Genomic DNA, 24,845 nt, shown 5'->3' on the forward strand with positions numbered 1-24,845 from the left:
ATCTTCTGTGTGAAGCATCCAAGTATTCAAAGACATGGATGTAAACTGTCAGTGCGAGTTGACTGTTGTACGGATGCATACAGCTGTGTGGTTTCTAGCTTGTTAAACCAATTGAGAAGCCAGAAGCCTCTTCTCTTATCTAACAGCAGAACAGATGATGTATTGCTCTTTTAACAGAGGTTGCTTGAACCAAAAGTTATCTCTCTTTGCAACTCTAAAATATCAACTATTGTTGTCATGTCTCAGTGATTTGTTGTTTATAATGTTTTTTTTTTTATTGTTTAAAGTTCAAGAGGATTTTGCTAAAACTCTCAGATAGTCCAGAAATAGAATCACATTAACATCCGGAGGTTCACTCTCTCTCATTATTACAGTAAACGTTACTTTATCAGGGTTTCATTGTAAAATCTTATGGCTGTGTCCTTTGGACAAGAAGACCAGTCACTCCTCTGCACGTATTTATGATTCATCATTATCAGTTATCCTGACCAGGTATAACCGATAATGACACTGGAAAAGCATTGACCGGCAGTCGGAGAGAGTGGAGAGTGAAAGAGGGCTGCAGAAAAGATCCATGAGAACAAAATCAGAGAAGTTCAGAGAGATGATTCAACAGCTGGCTCTGATCACAATCCTTGGACTAGCATGGACGACAGGTTTCCACTATACGCTTAATTTAATGCTCATGTGTTGTTAATGGGGCAGTTTTGAGATTCGGTTGGGAAAAACAAAAGAATTTTATCATTGTAAATCATGTGGTTAACTTTTAAAGGGTCATTTAATGGGGATGAAGCTGGATTTGATGATTTTAAATTTTATAACTTATTTTTAAATTGGCATGTGAGTTATATTTGATTCGTTTATGTAGCCCATTAGTAACTTCTTGTAGTATTTCCTGTGCCTCTAAAGAGAAGTGGGTTTGAACAATTTCAAGTTTAGCACAATTTTTTTGTGGCATCACCACCACAATGTCACTGATTCCCACGGAGACACACATTTTGATGTTTTTGAGGGTCAAGCTGGAAGAAGAAGAAGAAGAAAGGCTGTACAGTTTGTGGTTTGCATAGCTCAACAGGCACATTTAAATAGTCTACAAGGCTGTTTAGTGGTTAAAAGTGATATTTGATCTATTGTATTATAAATATGTATGCTCATTAAGGTGTACTCTTTCTGATTTCAGTAACTGGACTGCCGTGCACTCAGATGTTTCCATCTCAGTCGCCCCCTTCAAATAGTGAGTCACATTATTAGAGCCTGCCTCATATTAATGGCTTCAGCTCCAACTGATTTATTTGTTCTTTACTTAAATATTTACATTTCAGAATCAGATTCAGAAATACTATATTGGTCCTAAGGGAAATTGTTATATTTTATAGTTGCTACAGGATAGAGAATCATAAGAAAGCAAAAACAGAAATCATAAAAAAATAAAAAGTATGTAAAAATATGAAATAAAATATGTGCACTAGGCTGCAATGCTTAGCACCAATAGGCAACATAAAATATTTTTAAAAATATTTTAAAATGCTTCAGTGCTTAACAATGGTTGTATACAATATTTTTAAGAATACTTAAAAAAAAGAGTATATTGCTAAATATGAAATGTATGTAAAATATAAAAATATGCACATTATGCTATTATGCTGTTTGTCTTCCACCTCTGATTCATTTAAACAGTAAATATAACAAAGAGATTATCAGCCCTTTTTTAACCTGCCCTCATAACTCCATTACACTTCAGTTTTGGATTTACAACATAGCAAATTAATCAGAGTCTTAATGCTGAATTCAATTTAAATCATTGTTTTTTCTTTCAAGTTAACAGTGTTAGGCCATCAGATGTGTCCGTGCTTTCCTCCATTGGACTACACATGCACAGGTGAGCATCGGTCAACACTTAGTTTCAATCATGAAGTGATGTTTGCACCACAAAGTCAGAAACTCAAAGATGTAGAGATGTGATCCCACTATGGTCTGTTCTTTTCCTGCAGCACGGAGCTGTCCAGGGTGGTGTCAAGGCTCAGAGGTAAGAAAGTCTAATTTTGTTGTTTGTAAGCCAAATGCTAATTAAATTACTGACTTAATTCTTTTTTTTTTTCACTGCCTTTAAACAGGCTTTATGGGAGAGCTTCAGTGACTCTGCTGCTGCTTAACCACATTGAACTTTCACTGTGATTAATTTACAGTCTAAATACACGGTGTAATTCATCTGAAGACGTTGATATGATCCTCTATTAACACTACTGTGTGGTATCTTTACTACGCTGATATCTACATCGACTGTGATAATTTGACAATGAACCCCAATACACTTGTCACACACCAAGTCTGTGGTCTGTTATCTGCTTTTCAAGACATTGATAAAATGAAAAGTCTGGTACCTCATAGAGATTAAATAATGACTGACCCAAAGCAGGAAGTTCATGTTGTTGATGAACTGTGCTTTAACATTTAATTACTTCTGATTAAATTGTCAGTCCAGGATTTGCAGTTGTCCTAAAACACGGTAGTGTTTTCAGTAATAAATTGTTTTATTAGGATGAAAATATTGAGTGTAATTTATTGTCATATATTAGTATTTAATTCATAAACTAATTATGTCTTTCCTTATAAGAAATGATTACATATGGAAGGGTGTTTAAAGCGTCTGGATGTTGCTAATGGTTGAAAGCTTTGATGACTGACAAATGATATTTTCATGGTCAAATCTAATTTATATATCTGTGGTTTAATGCTGCAACTAACAGTTTTCAGTTTATCTTCGTATCTTCTTGATTCATACATTCATTGTTTAATCTATGAAATGTCCTAAGAAAGTGGGGGGAAAAAAAGTCCAAACCACTTGTTTTGTTCAACTAACGGTCTAAATATGTTCTAATTTTGCTATATTAGAGCAACAAAACCAGCAATATTTACAAATTTAAAGTTAGAATCAATAAGTTTTGTGGCCCTTTTACATCAGTAAATTCTTGACAACAGTTAATAAAATACCACAATTGTGGCAGATAAATTGTCCTGTCATTTGACTAGTTGACAAATGGAGTAATTCATTTCGCCCACAAGTTCCATGAGATAAGAAGCTCTGGGTTTTGGTGTTAAACTCGTGTTAATGTCTGTCCTTCAGAGCTGATGACACTGTTCAACCCTGCGCTCGTCAGTGGTCTCTCAGATGAAACAAATCTGTATGCCCCTGAATTTGTTCAACACAGGTACACAGAGCACTTTCTGACACGAGAAGTATTGCACCGGTGATTGTTGCTGCTTCCAGTGATTTGTTGTTTTCTTGTTGGCTTATAGAACGCTGGTGGAGCAGGCAAACGAAGTGTCCCTCCACCTCCAAAAAAATCAGGTAGGTGCACCAGTGTCTGCATTTACATCCTAAAGGATGTTTATTAGGTTGTTTTTTTGTTAAAGTTTGTTAAGTGACAAAAAAGTAAAAAGTACCATAGCAGCTTTAAAGTGGCTATTTTTTCCCTCCTGCAGGCCATTAATGTCGACAGAGATTGGAAGCTGATGCTTCTTTTTGTTCCGGTGGATCAGCTCTGTGCCTGTGAGCAGCAGCAGGTAAATACTTCAAGGGTAACTTCAATATTTTTCAACCTGGACCCTATTATGGTATGTTTTTGTGTCTAAATGACTAATGGAGCAGCCATTTTTTAAACTGGTCCAGCATCCAGAAACAGCCTGCAATGTAACCTCATTTGTGCACCAACACAAAGTGCACTAAAATTGCTCCTTTTTGCCACTGACAGGCTCAGATTGTTATTTAAGTGGCTGCTAAATTTGGGGAAAAAATACCCTCAGAGAAAGACCTTTTTGTTACAGAGTAAGATCCTTTTTGTTAAACAAGAAACAGTCCACCGCTTTTCTCAAACTGATCAGACTTCATTCAAATTTCAGGTATTTAGGATTTGTTGTAGTTTGATTTACAGAATGACCAATGGCTTCTAAAAGGACCATACAAGCTAAAACAACAGAGCAGAGACAGAGAAATAAGTGATGAAAAACACTTTCGCATTTTGTCTATTTTGAAACGTTGAAAAGCAATAGTAAGGAAATAGAGAGATGACTAAAAACGTTACTGAGGTCATGTGTTTGTGAACAGGTTCAGTCTCTTATCAAAGCCATGGTTGAAGAGGTGGATGATGCACTGCAGCTGCTGCACTCGCAGGTATGTTTCAAATTGCACACTGTATTTTTCATTTGGCCCCTATTACTGTTAATATTCATATATTTGACATGATGATTCACTTCACTGTGTTGCAGCTGAAGCGAACCATCGTCAGTGTTGCATTATGGGATGGAGAGAGTGACAGTTCCCAAAACAAGTGAGTTCAGATTTAAAATGACACTTTTCATCCTCTGAATAGTAATGAACATAAGTTTTCATTCTGTTTTACTACCAGGATGTGTCGATGCATTGAGACAAATGGTGAAGGAGAAGCCAGACTTCTGAGGGCCATGCTGAGTCACGCTCTGCAGGTTTGTCCATGATTCATACCTTGTCTGATAGGTTCATCCAGTCTTTGGTTGTTTTAAATCCTGTGCAATGTTCCTCTCAACTTCCTTTCACCAACCAGGAGTCTTTGGATGAGCTCATGGTAAAGAGGCGTTGGTTCAGTGACAGAGATGACTTCACTGTTGTTGTGCAGGACGCACCTTTTGTCACAGGCGTTTCATCTGTCTCTGTGAGTTCACTTGCGCAATTGTGCATCCCTAGAACTTTAATGGACTGTAAAGCCTTAATAATCAAACATGTATGATAGGATATGTATCATGTGTTTGTGACAGTAACGGATACAGAGTCCTGGTTATCTAACTGAAGACGTACTTACCATATCTAACATACAGAATTATGTTGCTGATGTTCTTTTTTTTAACAGAGTGGGAAGCCTCTTTCTGTGACACAAGCATCACAGCAGACTGATAAACTGATGGTGCAGATGTGGACGAATCTGGTGAGGCCCAAAACAATCTTATTAGTCTCCACTCTCTCTTTCACTGTCATACAGACACTCACACAGTGGTGGAAAAATATTCAGATCATTTACTTAAGTAAGAGTACTTATAGCACTTTGTGAAAATATAATTTAATATATAATTCAGAAATATAATGAATATATAATTAAAAGTCCCGCATTTTAAACTTTAAATCAAATTTAACTAAAGTATCAGAAGTATTCTGCAGTAAGATGCTCCCTGTCAGTGTCTTACTATCGCATATGATGGTTTTTTTTAATTAATATTACTACTGCAGTACTGTGTATTTTGCATTTACAGCTGTAGATTTTTATAGGGAAAATATTTTTGACCCCTTTTTCCATGTTTTTGTGTCTAAATGACTAATGGAGACAAAATGTTTGAAATATGTCCAGCAGGGAAGAGAGATCGCAGCCCTATGGGCCAATGTGCATCATCAATTTAAATCCACTAAATGTGCTTTTTTGCTAATGACAGGCTCAGATTGTTATTATAAGAGTATGATAAAATTATGGAAAAGACCCCACAGAGACTTGAGACATTCTTACCTTTAACTTGATCAAGTCTGTTTGTTATTGTGACAAAGTTTCACTTATGAGAAGTCTAACAGAGAGGCGACTTGTTGCCGGAAAAACAATTGTGAAAATGTTGGTGAAAGTGGGAAAGCTCGAGCTTTTTGAATGTCATGGCTGAATATTTAGCTGATTTCACCAATATGGAAAAGTCAGTGAGATTTTAAACCAGCTCTTCTGAGCAAGACATTGTTTCACAAACAAACAGACTGGATCAGTAAATGGTAAGGAAAGCGTTTCATTTTCCTGTAGGATTTTTTCTGTAATGTATTGTGACACTTGTAATAAAAAAATTCGAGCCTGTCAGAAGCAAAAATAAACCTTCCAAAACATGGGATATACAGGGATAACTGGGTCATCATTAGGATAGGATATGTACGAATTTTGGTGCATTACTTTTTGTAGGAAAGTGTACGAATCGTGCACGAAAACAGCCTCCCCTTAGACTCAAAAGCATGGAAAAAATAACTACAGTGCTTGAGTGAATGTACTTAGTTACATTCCACCACTGCTCACACAAACACAGACATACAGAGTTATTGTTCTGTCTGTCACAAACATGAAGACAATGAGTTTTCTGTCTTTCAGCTGCAGCCAACAAGTGACCAACATAACACAGAAGACAATGGAAACCTCATCACACTGCCGTGTCCAACTGAGGTGAGCGACTGAGCTACAAACTCACACACATGCAGTTAAATCATTGTGTTAAAATGCAACATCAGATGTAATGTACTTAAAAATATGTTTAATTGTGCCAAACCAATAATTTACACTCTTTGTTAACCCACCTCTTTCTCCTCCTCCTCCTCTCGGCTATATGCCTCCCTCCCCAAAGGGCCGACCCTTCCTGAGGACGGAGGGAAACTCTCCTTCAAATCACCACCGTGATGCCTCTCCTCTCTTTCACCCTGTGAGTATCGGGATGTATTGAGCCCAAATGGAGGTCATGTCAGTGCCGTACGCCTCCTGTTTAGTTCTGATGGTGGATTTGCTCTGTGTGTCGGGTCAGTTAACAGGCACAGAGATGACCTGTGAGGACTTCAGCCCCTCACCCTCCACACCCACCTCAGGTAAGATGGTTTCCTCTCCACATGTTGGGGCGTAAAGCTATAAAGTAAAGTAAAGCTATTTTTGGACTCATTACATTAAAATGTCAGGACAGATTTTATTTCTAGTGTATTTGTGTAATTTTTTGTATATAGACCTTTAAAGTTGCAAGACAAGCATATTGAAGTTGTGTGATGAGATGTTGTCTTTGTTTTTGAATTCAAATAGTAATGTACATGACACATGACCACATGAAAATACTAAACAGAGGTGTCATACTGACTAACGATACCACTAACCATGCATATTTAATCTAATTCACCTTTATTCCTTCAGTATTTTTTTTAAAATTAAGATTTATTTCATTTTTATTTGCATGCACATAAAACTGCATAATATCCAGATAGTAAAAAATGAGAAATGTGTCAAGAAGCCAGATGTTTTTAGAAATGGACCCCCCTCAACTTAAAGAGAAAAACAAACAAAAACAAAAAAGGAGATATAAACAAAACAAAAAAGGAGTTCTTCTAATAGATATGTATGCTGCAGCCTCTGTCACGATAATTTGCTGTTGTCATCTGTTTATTTTCCACCACAGTGTTGCATGCAGTGCAAATCAGTTAGTCCCATTTTTGTGCAAAACAGGGAATTGCCTTTGCACACTCTTTACCTGTAATTTTTACTAGTAAATGTAAAAACGTAGTGTTGCACATGCCTGCATATTTATAACCTGAAATAAGAAAGTGTGTTTGGTGATGTTTTGTAGGAGAATGTTATGATTGCAAGGTCTTGCAGAATTCACAGAGATTGGTTTAATTTGTGTCAGTTGTTGTTGCAATATCTTGGAGGAGCTGATTGCTGTAGAGTCTTTCTGAAAGTCCCGTGCTGTCTGATTCTTACAGTTTTCAGCCTTTACTGAAGTGACTAATATGAGATGTTTTCTTTATCTTCCCAGTTCATGAACTAAGGCCTGCAGATATCAAAGTGGTGGCTGCTGTGGGAGACTCTCTGACAGTGAGTCATTCTGTCATTTTTCTAAGTACATAAGAAGATAATAACGAAAAACAAGCCGCATAATCTAAAGTATCACATAGAATTAAACATGTTAAATAAAAACTGATCATATATCCTAGAAGTAGGATCACAATCTTAAGCTTTAACATATACTAAATAGACAGGTCTATTCAATATTTGAATCTGTCTCTATTGATATTCTGATTGTAAACTCGTTATTTAACAACCCAGAATATGATCCTGGTGTCTTTTTTACACTGGAAATTATTTATTGGACTAAATGTTTCAGGAAACTAAATTCTGTAACTCATCAGACCTGACACTCAGGATTGATCAGCCTCACGTGTGACTAAATGGAAAAGATGATAGGTGTTATGGTGAAAGTTAAGGAGGGAAATTACAGATCGTGACAAGAAAATGATGGTGTATCAGGAAACATTAACATATTAAACTTGGGAGTGATGCAGTGATGTTGCGATGTGTCAGATCAGCCAGATCAGCTGTAGCTGCAGTGCTGCGCGCGACCAATCATTAAGTAATATCCGGTTATGGGGTTGTGTCGGTCGGTAAAAGACTTCCGTGAAGGCCGCTCTCGTGCATTTCATGGATGTATTTGAGCAATCGGTCTTGATCGGTTTCCGGGTCAAGTGATCGAGGATAGATGATGAGAGAGTCGAGGAGGGATATTGCGATAAACCCTGGTTTAGTGGCTGTGTTATGTTCTCGCAGTTTTTAGGACCCTCAATACAGACGCGGGAGACAGGTGGTGATTTACACAGTTTAATGCTCAGGTGGAGACAACAGTAATGGGGAGCAACAGGGTCTTATCCTCCAAGTGTGAGAGTCCAGAGAATCCGGGTGGGTGGGGGGTATTGGCTGGGTAGAGTTTTTACAGAGAGACAAGACTGGACACTGGACAAGGTGGGACAGGGTTGGTGTGTTTTGCAGATCAAAGAGAGGTTTCACAACAGATTGACGGATGAGGAGAGCTGGGGTTATAGCCTATCAGGTTGCTTGCAGTCAGAGTAGCAGGTGTGTGATGAGCTGCAGGTGAGTGAGGAGTTCAGTTTGAGCAGAATGTAGGTCCGCCATGCCCAGCCTAACACACACAGACAGGGGAGACAAACTGGGGACAAACATTCAACAAGGGAGGGAAACACTGGAGAACAAGGGAAAAAAAGACAAGAGCCGCAGATCCCAACAGGCTGAAGTGAATGGGCGAAGTATTATACACTTCACAGGAAGGTGATTTTTCATTGATATTAACACTGGAAAACTACATGTTGGATATAATTTTATACGCAAGTAGAAGCAAAGGTCAGTTATGTGATCATCTTGAGATAGATAAATAAATAATTGTATTTACAGATTTTAAAAAGTACATGAGAACAGCAGGCAGTATTGAAAAGATACAACGGGTGGATCAGAACAGCTGATCTTCATGAATTCCTATGAACACTGACTGACCTGATATTTATATCTGAACCCATTTTTTTAGTTTAATTAAAATATAATTGATCAATTGAAAAGGTAATCTGTGGATTAATCAGTAATGAAAATAGTCAGACGGTTTACGTAACTGTTGGCTTCCCTGTGTAAACAGTCCAAAGATGCCAAGGACTTGGTGAATGTTTATTACATAATTATATCAGGGATACTGAAAGCTGAATAAACTACAGAATGAAATCAGACTTTTTAATAACTGCAGTTTTTCCATGCAATGGTTAACAATGTTGCTTCCATATGTCTTCTTTCAGACTGTTGGAAAGAAAACACCCAACATACACCTTTAGGTGTTTGTTTTAGTTCTGGTTTTTGGTTTGGAAATGTATGCAAAAAGCACATATTTCATTAGATCATGTTTCATTTGCATATTTAAACATAACATTTCAGAAAACTTGTCATACAAGAAATGAGTAACTAACTGCAATCATGAGGATATCAATAAACTATTTTTTTCCCCTGTTACCCTGTAGTTTTTATTTTATTATTTTTTTATTTTCGTTAGGGTTAGGGTCGTCACTTTTATTTCTATCTATATTCCTAAGGGTTTTCCACAGGGGTTGATATTTTCTGATCTAAAATTTCCTCAGTAAAAACCTTTGACTCTGAATATGTCAACAAAATAAGACTTTGACCTGTCTTTATCCAATGTTCAGATGTCTGTATAGAAATGTAGGCAAAAAGCAAATATCTTTATTAGATAATGCCTATTTTGAGTATTTAAACATTACATTTCAGAATACTAATAAGAAAAAATGTAGTCATGTAAGAAATTAACTGGGGAAGTTTTATTGTCACATTTATATGTAAAAAGTTGTTCCCTATTCAACTGTAGTGTCCCCCCTAAAATACTGGTTTACTCCAACATACTGAGAACATGGTCTGACTTATTTAATCATGTAACTTAAACACTGTCCTCCATCTGTCAGGCAGGAAACGGTATCGCGTCCAGCCCGAGCAACGTCCTGGATGTCCTTAGACAGTACAGAGGTTTGTCCTGGAGGTAAGTGAAGACTTTCTAAAATAACCATTACACAACATTGCAATATGATGCTTATGTCATATGTTTTGTATTGTTGAAATAAATGTGGGTCTGTGTCCATTGATTTCTTTAATTGGAAAGTAATTTTTGAATTATAGCTTTAATTCTGTATTATGTGTTTTATTGCAGCATTGGTGGAGATGAAAACCTCACAACTGTCACCACGCTGCCCAGTGAGTCTTCTTAGTGACATCTTCAAATAGCATGTTTAATAGCATTAAATGGGTTGAGCCACCATTCATACTGACATCTTTTTTTTTTTATTATGATTTTCTTTATTATAACAGACATCTTCAAGCATTTTAACCATGACCTGATGGGCTACTCTGTTGGCATGGGCAAGCAGAACACGCCTCAGGCTTTTCTCAACCAGGCTGTCGCAGGAGCGAAGAGCAAGTGAGTTCAGTCGGAGTCGTTTTCAGCAGCATCTTAAAAGCTTTCTTCGATCACAGACTACCAGTCAATATTTGTATAATTAAGCTGATTGAAACCTGGATGGTATCGAAGCTGTTACCAGTGTTGCGCAAATCCATCTGATTTATAATTTACTGTCCGTTGAATTATTTATCTTTTTATATTGCTTGATGTCACCTGGAAAACACAGCTCCCTTGTAGTAATAAATACAGCTTAGTGAATTGATTTTAGTATTTTTTTTTAATACAAAAAAGAAGTTCACAATTATTTGGGTGTCAGTTAATTTTTTTTTATTGCAGGAGGTCAAAATTTCCAACAGTTTACACTGCATTATTTCTGCAATTTTACAATACTTCTACAAACTTTTGCTTTAACCTAAAATAGCCAAAAAATAGATAGTCATCCCCCAAGATCAAAAATACATATTTTTCTTCTTATATTCTAGAGAATGCAGAATTCTCTGTGGCTGCTTTCTCCATCACTCAGCAGCTTACAAAAATACAATCCAGACTGATAAACAGCACTAAAAATTAGAGGAAAACTGTATTGATTTGGGGTAAATGTCCCTTTACACACTAGCTTCTTCTAGACCTTGAATCAGAATGATTTTATTTATATGAAATCAATTATTTCTTTCACAATAAAGTTGTCAAGACCAAACTCTGTTTACTCTAAAAGCTTAAAGAAAGCAGACTTTAGATAAATATATCATAAAATAAATGTGCTTTTAACTGTCTGAACACATAAAATCTTTGCCATTTAATTTTGTTTGTGTTTTAAGGGACATACCTTCACAGGTGCGAGCCCTCGTGGCAAGGATGAAGAATGACTCTGTAAGTTTATAAGCTGATATTCGTTTCTTACTTTTTTGTATATGCCACCATAAAACACTCTCTTATAACACCACTACATACTACTCATACTCCCTTATGTTCTGTCTTGTACAGAGAATCAATTTTGAGTCAGACTGGAAGGTGATCACCCTTTTCATTGGTGGAAATGACATCTGCGACCACTGCTACAACTCTGTGAGTACTGATGTGGAGTAATAAGTCATTAGTCAATTATTGGTGGTGCCAAAAAGACACAAACTTAAAACATTTCTTTCTTTTCTTTACAGCTTTTTTACTCCAAAGAGAATTTTATTCGTAGTATTCGTGACGGCCTGGATTATCTGCACAAAGAGGTAAAATATTTTCAGGCACACGTTGGTATGGTTGATTATTTGTGAGCATTGATTAAGTTCTTCTCTGACAGGTACCGCGAGCTCTGGTGAACTTGATCGAGCCTCTCCATATTACACCACTCAGAGAAATGCACATTGACGCTTCACTGAAATGCCCAACATGGCTGGTAAAGTGAGTATCCCTTTTCACTCTGCCTTTTCAAGTCTCACTGACATTTTTAAAATCTAACAAATAATGAAACAGTGGTATAACTCCTTGTTGTCCATCCTTTACCAGGATTCTGTGTCCTTGTGTCATCTTGCCAAAGCCCAACTCTAAAGCTCTGCAGAAGGTGGAGGACATCAATAGAAACTATCAGGTAGGAAAGATTAATAAAACAAAAACTGTTAAACAGTCCAGGTCATCTTCAGGTACTGACACCTTTCTTTGTTTCTGGAAGCGTTTACTGCATGACCTTGTGGAGTCGAGTCGGTACGACACTCGCTCAGACTTCACTGTGGTCGTCCAGCCTTTCTTCAGAGATATCAACTTCCCCAGACTGCCGGTCGGTAACACAGCTTTATTTTTCACGTGTTGACTGTCTGATACTTTTTCCATCAGTCAATTTATCATTGTCATTTAGCATTGGCACAAATTCTTAAGTGTAGTCCGTCCTTGAGGTTCATTCATATCACATACCTTTTCTGCAGGATGGCCGTGCTGATCGCTCCTTCTTCAGTGCTGACTGCTTCCATCTCAGCCAAAAGGCCCAGACGCAGATGGCTCGCTCTCTCTGGAACAACATGGTAAGTAACTAGCAGACAAGAAGAAGATTTTTGGACAAAAAAAATAATGATGTGTATTACAAATAAAAAATGAAGAAGCTAGGACACCATTACAAAAGTTTGGTGTAGATGTTGCTATTAAAGAACTGGTCTAGTAACAAGAAAGGTTGATACTAGCTGGAACGTTTAGAGAACTAGTCTAACTGGGTTAGCAGTAAACTGATATATATGTGCTGTCTATTGATTTTTTTAAATTTTAATATTACTTTATACATTCTTAAATTATACATTTTAGCACACACATGCAAAACACTTTGAGCTGCATTTTATGTATGAAAGGTGCTATACAAATAATAATAATATTATCCTCCAACAAAGAAATCAAGGAGTAGATAAAAGGCAGTATTTGCCTTTTCAAAGATCTCACAAAAATTATGGATGCAAAAATGTCAGTTAAGCTGCTACAGACCTCTGCCAGTGGTGGTTGCCAATAGCAACAGCATGTTCAACTGAAACCATCTGCAACACTTTACTACCTTAAAATACAGAGACTGTAAACATGATTCAGTGTTTTTGTTATTATATGATCATCATGTTTAATGTAACTGTGTATTTTATACATTAAATGTACACTCTGGCTCTTGTTTCCCCAGCTGGAACCTCTGGGCAATAAAACTACTGTTCAGGACTTTACTGCAGACCTTGCACTGAAATGTCCAACCAAGGTGGGAAATTAAACAGAGAGTCAGTGATTTAAATGCTGATGATTTATTAATTTATTTATTTTTGTAAATCCTTCAGTAGCTCAATCCTGCTAGGATATTGCCATAAATAAATTTCCAAAGCTTTTGTTATTAAGTGTATAATGTTTTTTAGTGTATATCAGCTTTCTAATTTTTTTTAACATCATCGTGTAATGTAATTTCTCTCCTGTTTCTGCAGACGTCACCATATATCCGGACCTATAACAACAGCAATTACACATATGCAGGTCCCTCTCCAACACCTGGACCTATCAAAGTAATTATTTCATCTCTATGTGACAGAAAGAAATGCCTTTTAGTACAAATACAATTTATTATGTTTAACTAGAGAATGAAGCTAAATTTCGCAGTAATTTGCATAGTGTTAAAACAATTGGGTGACTAATCAAAAGAACATCAATTGTCAGCTTATTTGATAATTGATTCATCATTTTTTAAATACCTTTCTGTTAAAAATGTCATTCTCCAGTCCCAGGTTTTTAAATGACAATATTTGCTATTATTTTTCTTTTTTTTATATGATTATCCATGTTGGGTTTTTGATTTTTGGTTACACAAAAATAAGCAGTATAAAATGTTACCTCTGCCTCTGAGTATGTTAAAGGCATTTTCTTTATTTTGTGACAACTTATAACTAGACTAAATTATTCAAAGATAAGGAAATTATCATTAGTTTAGGCATTAAACTCAGAAGATGACCAAACTGTGTGTTTAGTACTTGACGTCTTCCTGTTAGTTTTTCTGATGGTAAATTCTGAGTTCAAAACACCACAGCAGTGAGCGCCAAAGAGGGAAACAAAATAATCATACAATAAAAGTAATAACTCTTTCTGTCCATCCATCTGTTTTTCTGCAGTCATTTTATACATTTGACAATATGTTTTGATGTTTCTTTTCCCTCCAGAATTGGGGAAGTGACTTCTCCTGTGTGGACATTGCTCCATCTGACACCATGCCATCTTCAGGTGAGACATCTCTGCTTTATCAGCAGACAGTCGATATGACATCTGATGTCCTCTCTTATCTAAAATCTGAAACAAAGACACTGACAAAGACAGAGATAGCACACAGCTCTGCACACCTCAAATGACACTGAGATAGAAAGGGCTGACAGCGACTGCACCAGTGTCACCGAGAGTGCCTCAATTTCCAACTGACGAAAACTCACGCCTTAAAAAATCATTTAACAGATGCTCTCATCACATGCAGCTGAAAACCTTGAAAGTTGTGAATTTCAGGGAAAGAAACTGAAGGCCTTGAAAGTTTTATTTGAGTCATTGAAAGTGCTTGAATCACTGTAACACAAAAAATGTGGAAGTGATCACACATTCAAGCCTGTCTCTCTTTGAAAAAACAAACAAAAAAAACTTAGTGTTAAGTATAGTAATCAACCTTTATCCATGTCTCAAACAATGCAATGTAGAGTCCCTCAAAGGGAATAAGACAATAGTTCTCCAACAACTGAAAATAGGAGCTGGTTACGTGCTAAATATTCCATTGTTTCAAGGTGATCTTTATAGTTTGTCTTGATGTCAGCAGGTTGAATCTCTTTTTATGTCTTTTATCTGTAGTTCACAAGCTGAGACCAGCAGACATTAAGGTGGTGGCAGCACTGGGAGACTCTTCAACGGTAAGTGTCGTAACACATGGGCAAAAAAAGACAAAATGTACAAATATAATGGTAATAGACATATACATATATGCGTGTGTGTGTTTGTGTGTGTGCACGCACATGCATGCATGTGTGTTTGTGTGTTGACAGAAAACATTTAGCACCAGTATGAACCTGTTGTTATCAGCTATTTACTGTATTTGAACTATGAACTCTCTAATCAATTTGTTATCAGCCATATAGCTTACACCAGTGGTGATCATCCCTTTTATGTTCTGGTGTAAATCTTTGATGTAAAACTTATCTTGTCTCACTGTCTTCTGCAATATATATTTTTTTATTTTTCACATTACTTTCCTGGGTCTTCATATGTGTCTCTCTGTTCACAGACAGGTAGGGGCGCAAAAGCAAAGAACCTGCTTGGCCTTGATAAAGAGTATAAAGGAGTATCATGGAGGTACAACATGTCTGCAGTGTTAATAAAGTTTACAGTATATTAACCATCATATGTAACGAACCACACTGATGTTTGTGGGATTTTTTTTCAGCATCGGAGGGGATTATTCTCTAGAGAGGGTCACAACACTACCAAGTGAGTCTACTGGTTTCTGGATTTAATTTCCCAGTTGAACACCTTTTTGTATTCATACATGATGTCCGTTGTCATGGCTGCGGCAAAGACAACTCTGGCGTCTGCCTGTCTTAATCTTTAAGAAAATCCATGACTGTGTGGGCAGTGTCTTGCATGATCATCATGTATTTTTTGTGCCTATCCTGTAGTCCAAGTAAATGTGAAAAAGAAGACAGGCTACTGCCGTTAAACAGTAGTAAAAGAAGTATTCAGATCCTGAATGTACATAAGCATACTTAGGAAAACATACTTAAAGTATTTAAATCAAAAGTACCCAATGCAGAAAAATCTTCAAGAAAAACAAACACGTCCAAAAGCATCAAAATTATTACAAAATAATATAAAGAAACTCCCCCACACTCAATATTGTAAGAGGGGAAAAAATCCCCAAACCTCAAAATTATTAAAAACATAGAAAGATGTTAAATGTTAATCAAAATAGTTGCCATTTAATTTTCTTTGAATCAACTGATTAATCAACTAATTATTGCAACTGTACTTGTATTAACTGTATTTTAAATTAACTATATTAACTGTAAACCCGTTCCATTTTTTTATGGAAAAATCTTATTTTGTGAAGTAACTAAAGCTGTCAGATAAATGTTGTGAAGTAAGAAGTACAATATTTCCCTCTGAAATGTACTTGAGTAAAATTATAAAATAGCAAGAACATACTTCAATAAAGTACAAATCATACAGTACTTAGTTACATTCCACCACCGCTGCTAAAAAAGACATGATGGCTCAGTTTAACAATATTTGCTGTTTCTTAGACACAAATTCTAAAATGGGTGTTAATTTTACTACAGCTTCACTTATTCACTTACAGTCAGTGAACCAGTTAAATAGACGGAGAAGAAACTCATTCTCTCTTATATCCAGCTGCTAGAGTGGCAGAAACCAGCAGTGCAGTACTTCTCATTGACTCAGTTTTTTCCTCTTTGTTTCCTCAGACATCTTGAAGAAGTTCAACCCTTTTTTAAAGGGCTTCTCTAAAGGCCAGGGCGACAGGCAGAAGGCCTTCAACATGGCTGTATCTGGAGCTAAGACCTCGTATGTGCATATTCGTTTACTTCCTCCACCTGGGTAAAACTGTCGAACCCAGTGTAATCTCGCGGACATCTGTTTGCTGTATTTGTTCTGTTTCAGAGAGATCCCAGCACAAGCAGAAGCTCTCATCAAGGCCATGAAAGAAAATAAGGTAAGACTTCCCCAAAAAGAAATAATTTGTCAGGTGGCTCTCATGCTGTCTACTTTCTTTCATGCTCATATTTTCTATACCTTTTACACAGCAAGTGAATTTTGACAAAGACTGGAAACTTGTAACTATATTTATCGGAGGAAATGATCTTTGCCACTACTGCATAGACCAAGTAAGTGTTGTACATAATAACCACACGCTTCTGTATGTTATTGAACTGCAGTAAAAACATGTTTTACACATCTCTGCAGAATAATCTGTCCCCCAAGAACTACAGTCACAATCTTATGCTCACTTTGGACATGCTTTACGAAGAGGTGAGATATTAACTGCTATAAGCTATTGCCATCTGTTGCGATTGTGAGTATAAGTGTGTCATGTTTTCTTCTCTTTGTCTCTGTGTCTTTAGGTGCCAAGGCTGCTGGTTAATGTTGTGACGATACTGCAGATAGACCCACTGAAATCAGTTCAGAAGAACACTCTTGGCTGCTCCCTCTTGCAGAGGTTTGTTTTGCCTGTTTTTCTCTCTGTTTCATCATCAAGCAGCAGTCAGACCTAATTAGCAACGAGTTGGTGAACTTAATGCGGCATTAGCAGCTTAAGAGTTAGACTTAGAGCAGATATTTATATCAGGAATTGGTGGAGATTGAAAAAGAGCTAAAAGGTAGCATGAATATTGTATTTACATTTTACACACTGACGGGTGTACAGAAACACAACTCCAAATGAACGATAAAGTTGCCCTGTGTCTACTGGTAGTTGCATTATCAGTTTAAACGGTGATATGTCATCGCTTGTTTCTGTTGCCCCCAGGTGGTTAAAAAAAAAAGTGAATTAAGATCGGATCTTCCAGTGGTGTAGTTTCCCCTAAATGACTAACATCTCTTGAAGACGAAACTTGTCCATTAAAGGGACAGTTAACCTCAAAATAAAATAAAAAAAATATATATTTTTCCTTTTACCTGTAGTACTATTTATCAATTGAGATTGTTTTGGTGTGATTTGCTTCTTTGCAGTCTAACAGAAGTAGATGGCATCTGGCTTGTAGTGCTCAAACCACCAGAAATATTTTTTGAGAAAGTCAACAGCGATGTCTTTTTCCAGCAGTGTATTGTATTTTCTTTTTACTGAAGTACACCTGCCAAGCACATCCCCACTCAGAGGGAAGTATGCATTTACTCGTCACTGCATACGAGTAAATGTATGTATGCATTTACTCATTTGATTTGAGATGTTAAAAATATCTCTGGCTGAGTTGTTTTGATGCATAGACATTTACTCCTTACAGTCTTTACTATTGTTTACCTCTTGAAGCATATATTTTCACTTTATCAGTCAAGTATTTAACTCTTAATTCAAGGACTTTGTTATGAAAAAGACTACTCTTATTCTCTTATTTAAGTCTCTCTTCATCCTATCAAAATGAGATTAAACATGAATTTGATTTTCACAGAACCAGCTGTCCCTGTGTTATCAACCCAGCTGAAAACTCCCCAGAGATTGAAGAGATAAAACGTATCAATCGCGACTATCAGGTGAAAGCAAAGAGCTCTTTTAACCATTTAAATATTTTTAATTTTAAAACTGTTCCGTCTGTCATTCCTCCAATTTCCTTTTTTTTCCCGCCCAGGCTGAGATCCAGCATCTTATTTCAGGAAATCGCTATGATGGAAAAGAAGACTTTTCTGTTGTCCTTCAGCCCTTTTTAAAGAATTCCTTTATACCTCGTATTGGAGTAAGTTATAGCAACATACACATGTATACAAACAAGCATCCGTACACAAATAATGACAAATACCAATGCTGAAAACCTGACGTTGTCACCAGGTGGGTGAGGCTGACTCGAGTTTCTTCTCTGTGGACTGTTTCCACATCAGTGAGCGAGCTCATGCTGAAATGGCCATTGGCCTGTGGAATAATATGGTGAGCATGGAGCAGCAGTGGACCAAACTGCAGCACAATCACAAGAGCTTTACAAGAGCTTTCAAGTGTTTTTTTGGTGGTTTTACACAGTTTATCTTTCTGTCTCCACAGTTGGAGCCCGTAGGCAGAAAGCAGACCTACAACAACTTCACATATGACCGTTCCAAGATTCACTGTCCCTCAGAGGTATGTGCAGGCCCCTGGGAATGCTGCACACTTGCAGTATTACAGCCGAAAAAACAAACAAACCCTGGGGTTCAAAAAAGCATTTTCTCCATAGACCACCATAGTCTTTAGGTTAGGTTTTTTTATCATGGGTCCTTGAAAAGTCATTGAAAAGTTTAAAAAATGTGTCCATGAAAATCTGTGGGAACCTTGATAACTAGAGTCTAATTTTAACTTAGTTTCATGGAGAACAAAATTATTATAGAAGATATGAAATAGATAATCATATGAATAAATTACGACAAAACTATAATGTGACCAACTACTTGTAAAAATATTCTGTTTTGTAAGTAGAATAATAGAATATTATATTTGGTTTGTTTCTGCGGATCCATGTTTTGCATTGAATTGAGTCTGTATGCTTTTGTTGTTCCTTTTTTTCGTAAAACGTGGGTGACAGAATAAAACCAAACCAAACTAGAAAATAGTGAATACTTTTATCCTGCCTATTTTCACAGTAACAGTTTATAGGAGGTATTTTTTATTTTAATTTTAGCCATTTTGACAAAGAAACACTGAATTCAAATAAAAACAATTTAAAACAAAACTCTTGACATTCTGAAACTACTGAAGTGACATAAAAGCAACTTCACTGCTATTGGGGATAAATGGCAGAATGAAATGACATTTTATCATAATGAGCTTGATTTTTAAAATGTGTTACGTTATCCCTAACTTTATGGTTTTATATTCTGGCTATTTTTATTCATACAGTTGTTTATTTTATTTTGTCTTATTTATTTAATATTGAACACTGTGGTTTGCCGTTTTACTTGACTTATTAACCAATATTCCCTGAGCTGAAGTGCGAATCTTTGTCGATGAATTTTCAGTATATTTGGACTCAAAAAATCTTTCACATATATTTTTTTAAGTTTGTCATTTCTTAAATGAATTATTTTGTTTCCTATAGGCTAATCCTTTCATCTTCACCAAGATCAACAGCTTACCAAGTCCACCAGTGACTACCACAACCACTCCTGTTTACACTCCTTCCACAACCACCACTGCTACCACCAGCAGCCCCGAGCCAACCATCCTGCCCAAGTGTCCTTCCTCAGTGCCTGTGTGGGGGACAGTAATCGTGGGAATAACTAGTTTACTGGTTGGCATTTTTGCCACCTCGCAAATTTGCAGATGTCAGCGTCAGAGAAACAAGTAGGTAAAGCCTTTGAAATGAAAGAAGCCGGTTTTTGATGCAGATGCTCCCATTGTGCTGCATTTATTATGAACAATATATTAAACTCTTAAAGCTCTATCAAGCAATTATTGACCACTATAGGGTAGATGCCAGGGGGACTCCGAAAAAATACTTGGGAAACAAATGTGGCAATGATATGTCATTACAGACCTGAAGTCCAATATTTAGTTGCATTATAGCCATGGCTTGGTGCATCAATTCCTGAAAAAAATCTCCTTGGTTGTTTAACTTTATTCACTGGCTGCTTGTTTATTCTGGTGCTCTGCAGTTTCACTCAAGGCAGGTAGTGAACATTCAGCTCGTCTGAGGTTGTGTTTTGGGAGTTATTGAACCATAACTCGTGACAAAATCATCTCGAAAGCTGCACAGAGCTGAAGACTGGCAGCCTGTTATAGATACTACTGTGGTCATAATGTTAGTATCAAAAATATTACTTAATAGTGCGACAAGTTTTTTAATCCAGAAGGTTTTTTACATTTCTCCTCTCTTTTTTTATTTTTTGATAGAATAAAATTGCTTACAATATTTGAGCCATGGTTGAGTTTTAAACACAGTGTTGTTGCAGCTAAAAAAGCTCAGCATTAAGTGGGTGATTTTTTTTTTTTTTTTTTCAACAATGCTAGCAGCATGGCTCTGTGAATTTGCTTCAGACTGTAATGTCTCAACAACTTTTTGGTGAATGGATTTAGATGATCTTATCCATCCCATTTTATATCAGCACATTGTGCTATGACATAATTATTTTGTAATATAATATGCATGGACATTTTCCTGTTTTTTTGGCATTTGACCATGCTTTGTCTGACCATTATGGCATACTGTCTTCTAACCATGACTATTTTATGACAATACTGTATTATACTGTACTATACGATATTATACGATACCATACTATACCATACCATACCTCACCATACCATGAATGAATCATTATTTTGAAGATGTAAAAACAAAACACACACAAAAAAAGCAAATGAGCCTTGCAGCAAGTGCAATGAATAAAAACAAAAACACAGGCACTTTTTGTAGTATGCATAATGGCTGTAGGGTGCTTCTGTACGTGTTTCCCCATACCTCCACACAGTACCTTAGATATGGCAATACTAGTGAGTAATACAGAGTGTCTAATGATTTTTGATCCAGAATATCATGTTTTCCCCAAAACTGCGATGCACTTTGCCAACCTTGCTCTCACATAACTTATATGCTGTTTCCAACAAATGTTGTGGTCAAGAATCACACCAAAAATCTGTTTTCATATACTCTTATACTCTATGTATACATTGTCTATCATTACTTGAACTTCAGAGTTTAGTTTACAGTTTCCAAATATCATAGTCTTTGTTTTGCTCAGACTTAATAACAATTTGTACATATTAAACCACTGTTTCACTTTAACCGTTTTGTTAAAATCACCACCAAATGCTGTTTGAAATTCTCCCCAAAACAAAAAAAAGTTAGTATCATCTGCAAATAAAACAAATTTATTAGTTTTGCTACTTAACATATGTAATGTATGTAGAAAATGGACTGTTTTGGATGACACATTTTTAGGCATCCACGTGATGGTGAGACAAGGACAAAAGGTTAGGATCGTCATCTTCGCAACAAAACATCTTTGATGTGACGTCTCGAGTCTTGGCCAATCAGCTTCAAGATGTCACTTGATGTTTTACTCAGAGCCTAGCATCGGTATTGGGTACTGGTTTCATTATTTTAACTGGTTCGAATCGTTTGCCTCGGCGGCTACCGAAACAGCCTGACTTACGTCCAAAGCAAGAAGCTGCAAGACTCCCAATTTGAAACAGAAACGCCCGACAACAGTGATAAGAGCCGTGTAAAACTGGAGTAACTAAGGTGAGAACACAGAGTTTATCTAAGCTCCGGCAGTTCATTATGTGGCTTTCTTTACTGCATATTCAACAACTCACAGACTACTTTTTCTCCCTCTACAGGTTAAACTCTCAACCAGCAACACCGCCTGGACCGACATGGAGCACCTTATATTTCACAGTTACGGCAAAACACTGTGGTATTAATAAATATGACTCATATTTATATGTTTAAATAAACGTTTTCTGTATTAGTTGCAAAAAGGAAACGCAATAATAAATGTTTTCTTTGCCTGAAATAAATGTTGTCTGATCCCTTCATTTTCTTCTCAGTGTACACCAGAATGCTACATTTTAAAGCTGATACTTAAAAAATTGTCTTCCCGGGGGAGCATGCCCCATACATACACAAAACATACAATACTTTGACTTTTAATTCAAATTTGTGTAACATACTGTAGGCCTATTTATGACATTTTTATGCAATTTTGGATGACCTACCATATTACATATCTCAGATTTTACTTTGATATTTCTTTACCGATATTCTTTGAATTTTACAGACGCATCTGCTGATACTGGTTTTACCTGTTGTGGGACAACTTGATTTATCAGACAAAAAGATTTATAGATTAGATTTTATAATTAAGGCAGGTAAAGTTGACCTGCCTTAATTATAAATAAAATAAATCAAATTAAGTACAAACTGTAGGCTCTCCCGTTGTTCTCCATCTCTGGGGTCGACTGGCAAAACGAAGCAGAGCTGTTTCCGTATTTAAATAGGGTGTTCTAGCGCACTTACAACGTATATGACACGCCCAGGGGGAGGGGCTAATAGTTTGAAAGGTTACCATGTCGGCCAGGTAAGGGTAGTCGCCCTGGTTGCAGGGGAGGTAACAAGTGAGTGACAAATTGAACTATGTTTTTGAAATTGAGATAGAGAGTAGAGATGGCAAATTCGACACTTTGAAACGTTTTAATACTTTTAAATCATTGCTTTGAAATGTTTTGAAATGTAATTTGGTGGTCAAAGGTCAAGGTCACTGTGACCGTGTGTCTATCGTATTTTTAAAGAACGCAATATCTCAAGACGTCCTTGAGGGAGTTTTTGGTCAGATGCTGAATTGGTGACACTAATCTTGGTGTCAACCTTGAAAAGGTGCTGATTGATTGGAATTGAGATGGCCAACCCTCTGTCAGACCAAGAAAACTCAATAAAAGCAGAATCTGACATAACTCTTTCAGAAGGCTTTCACTGGGAATCATTCCCAGACACTCCTTCAGGTGCACAGTGGATCGGACTACCTCTTCTGCCCCAAGACACAATTCATAATGACTCTCACGCAGAAATGCAGTCAAATTCTCAGATGCAGGAGCTGGTGGAGCAGCCTGGTGCAGCACAAGAAGGCTGCAGCAGTCAGACAACTGAAGCTGTCTCTGTGAAGTTGGAGCAATACTTGGAAAATGACGATGGAGATTTGAGAGCCAGCGGTGGTGCAAGCAAGAGGAAACACAACGTGGTGAGTAGTATACTGTTTTGTTAAGTGTAGTGCACCGCTTATACATCCAGCAGATACATTTTGTAGTTGTATTTTAATTATCATGTGTTCTTTCAGTGTGGTGACATTTCCGACCAGCAGCCATGTGGAAAAAAGATGAAATCGAAGTCAAACCCAGGTAATTCTGATATTCTGAGGGCTATTATTTTAAATTCCAAGTTCAGTAATGTGTAATAGTAAAACACAGTGAAAGATTTCTGTCATTTTCAGGAATTTTCATTTTATAGTAAATGCTGAGTTGAGTGACTATATTTTATAATATGCCAAATCAAAACACACTCTCATGACACTTTTCATTTAGAGCAGATCTAAACCAAACTTTTCAATTCACACTGACCCACAACAACAATGTCGCATTGTCTTTAAAACACACATTTAGCAAGATGGGCAACGTTTTGATTCCAGTCTACTTGTGGGGTTAAAAAGGAAAATGTTATCAAGTGAATAATCTCATTGTGTATTTTTTTCTTGTTTTCCTGCCCCACAAACCAGTGCCAAATGGCCCAGCTGTTGGCTGTGTCTCTTAGGGAGGATGAGCTGAGCCATACGTTGCAGGATTTAGACTGGTCTGGTCCAGGCCCGCAATGCCAAAGCTGCCGACGCAGAAGTCCAAAGACTGATGTTATTGATACAGCAGGTTCCACCACTGACAAAGACACAGCAATCATGTTTACCTTTTCCTCAGGTATCTTTTAATGGATTTTTATTAAATTGTTCTTCCTGTTTTTATAGTTCACTGCTGAGGTCAACAGTCTGAGAGCACAGCAAATTGAAATCCTGCAGGGGATGAAAGGTACAGCAGGTTTACCCTTTGCTTTAAATGGCTTCATGCGCAGCAATTAGATGTTCCTGAGTATCCTCCTGAAAGAGATTTAGAGAAGAAAAGTTAAACTAACGTAACAGAGAAAGCCACCACATCACCTGCAAGGGCCGGACTCTCTCCTCTTCCTTCCTCCAGTGCCTTCCCTACCCAATCATGTCCCACAATCCCCGCATCTTCCATCAGTCTCCTTGCCCTGCCAGCCATGCAAGTAAAACTAGAAAATTTTCAACAGTCCACAGATGGACAATTTCCTAAAACCCTCCCCTGCAACTCTGATACACTTACCCATGAACAAACCTGTGCCCTTGTTTTCCTCCAATTGATTTCCTCCAAATTTTGACATGTGATGTGTGAAAAACCCACATATTATGGCTTGTATGCACCAAAGTATACATGTAGATTCATGTTTTAGTATACAATGTTGAAAAAAAATCCCAAAACAGCCCGAAACCACATAAAATACAAGTCGAAAAAATGTCAAAAGAAGCAAGGCTGTAGTATGGCGAAAAATAATATATTACATATCCAAAAAACAGCTGAAAACCAC

At 36.9% G+C, this 24,845-nt stretch overlaps 1 protein-coding gene across 1 annotated transcript; it reads left to right on the top strand.

Moving 5' to 3' along the window:
* Positions 1–574: 574 nt before the first annotated feature.
* On the top strand, positions 575–20,231 carry LOC121955855 (phospholipase B1, membrane-associated-like). Its single transcript, XM_042503942.1, has 42 exons — positions 575–656; positions 1,181–1,234; positions 1,819–1,879; positions 1,992–2,026; positions 3,125–3,209; positions 3,298–3,349; positions 3,484–3,564; positions 4,106–4,171; positions 4,267–4,328; positions 4,407–4,482; positions 4,581–4,688; positions 4,884–4,958; positions 6,141–6,212; positions 6,391–6,465; positions 6,565–6,625; positions 7,558–7,616; positions 10,049–10,122; positions 10,291–10,334; positions 10,449–10,557; positions 11,358–11,409; positions 11,524–11,604; positions 11,697–11,762; positions 11,834–11,934; positions 12,040–12,121; positions 12,203–12,307; positions 12,453–12,548; positions 13,181–13,252; positions 13,470–13,547; positions 14,196–14,256; positions 14,863–14,921; positions 15,293–15,360; positions 15,452–15,495; positions 16,488–16,587; positions 16,684–16,735; positions 16,827–16,907; positions 16,987–17,052; positions 17,145–17,239; positions 18,189–18,270; positions 18,366–18,470; positions 18,563–18,658; positions 18,770–18,844; positions 19,797–20,231. Exons 1-42 carry the CDS (start codon positions 575–577, stop codon positions 20,043–20,045), a joined length of 3,297 nt encoding a protein of 1,098 aa, XP_042359876.1. The 3' UTR covers positions 20,046–20,231.
* The last annotated feature ends 4,614 nt before the right edge of the window (positions 20,232–24,845 follow it).

The sequence above is a fragment of the Plectropomus leopardus genome, chromosome 16 (assembly GCF_008729295.1).
Source record: "Plectropomus leopardus isolate mb chromosome 16, YSFRI_Pleo_2.0, whole genome shotgun sequence".
In the NCBI taxonomy this organism is placed as follows: Eukaryota; Metazoa; Chordata; class Actinopteri; order Perciformes; family Serranidae; genus Plectropomus; species Plectropomus leopardus.

What these genes read in the sequence shown, in the direction of transcription:
- LOC121955855 (XM_042503942.1), top strand. Translation starts at nt 575, where the DNA reads ATGAGAACAAAATCAGAGAAGTTCAGAGAGATGATTCAACAGCTGGCT. An exon ending in CTGTGGGAGACTCTCTGACA is followed by an intron (nt 7,617 to 10,048) that starts GTGAGTCATTCT and finishes TCCATCTGTCAG; the next exon opens with GCAGGAAACGGTATCGCGTC. An exon ending in AGGCCATGAAAGAAAATAAG is followed by an intron (nt 16,736 to 16,826) that starts GTAAGACTTCCC and finishes CCTTTTACACAG; the next exon opens with CAAGTGAATTTTGACAAAGA.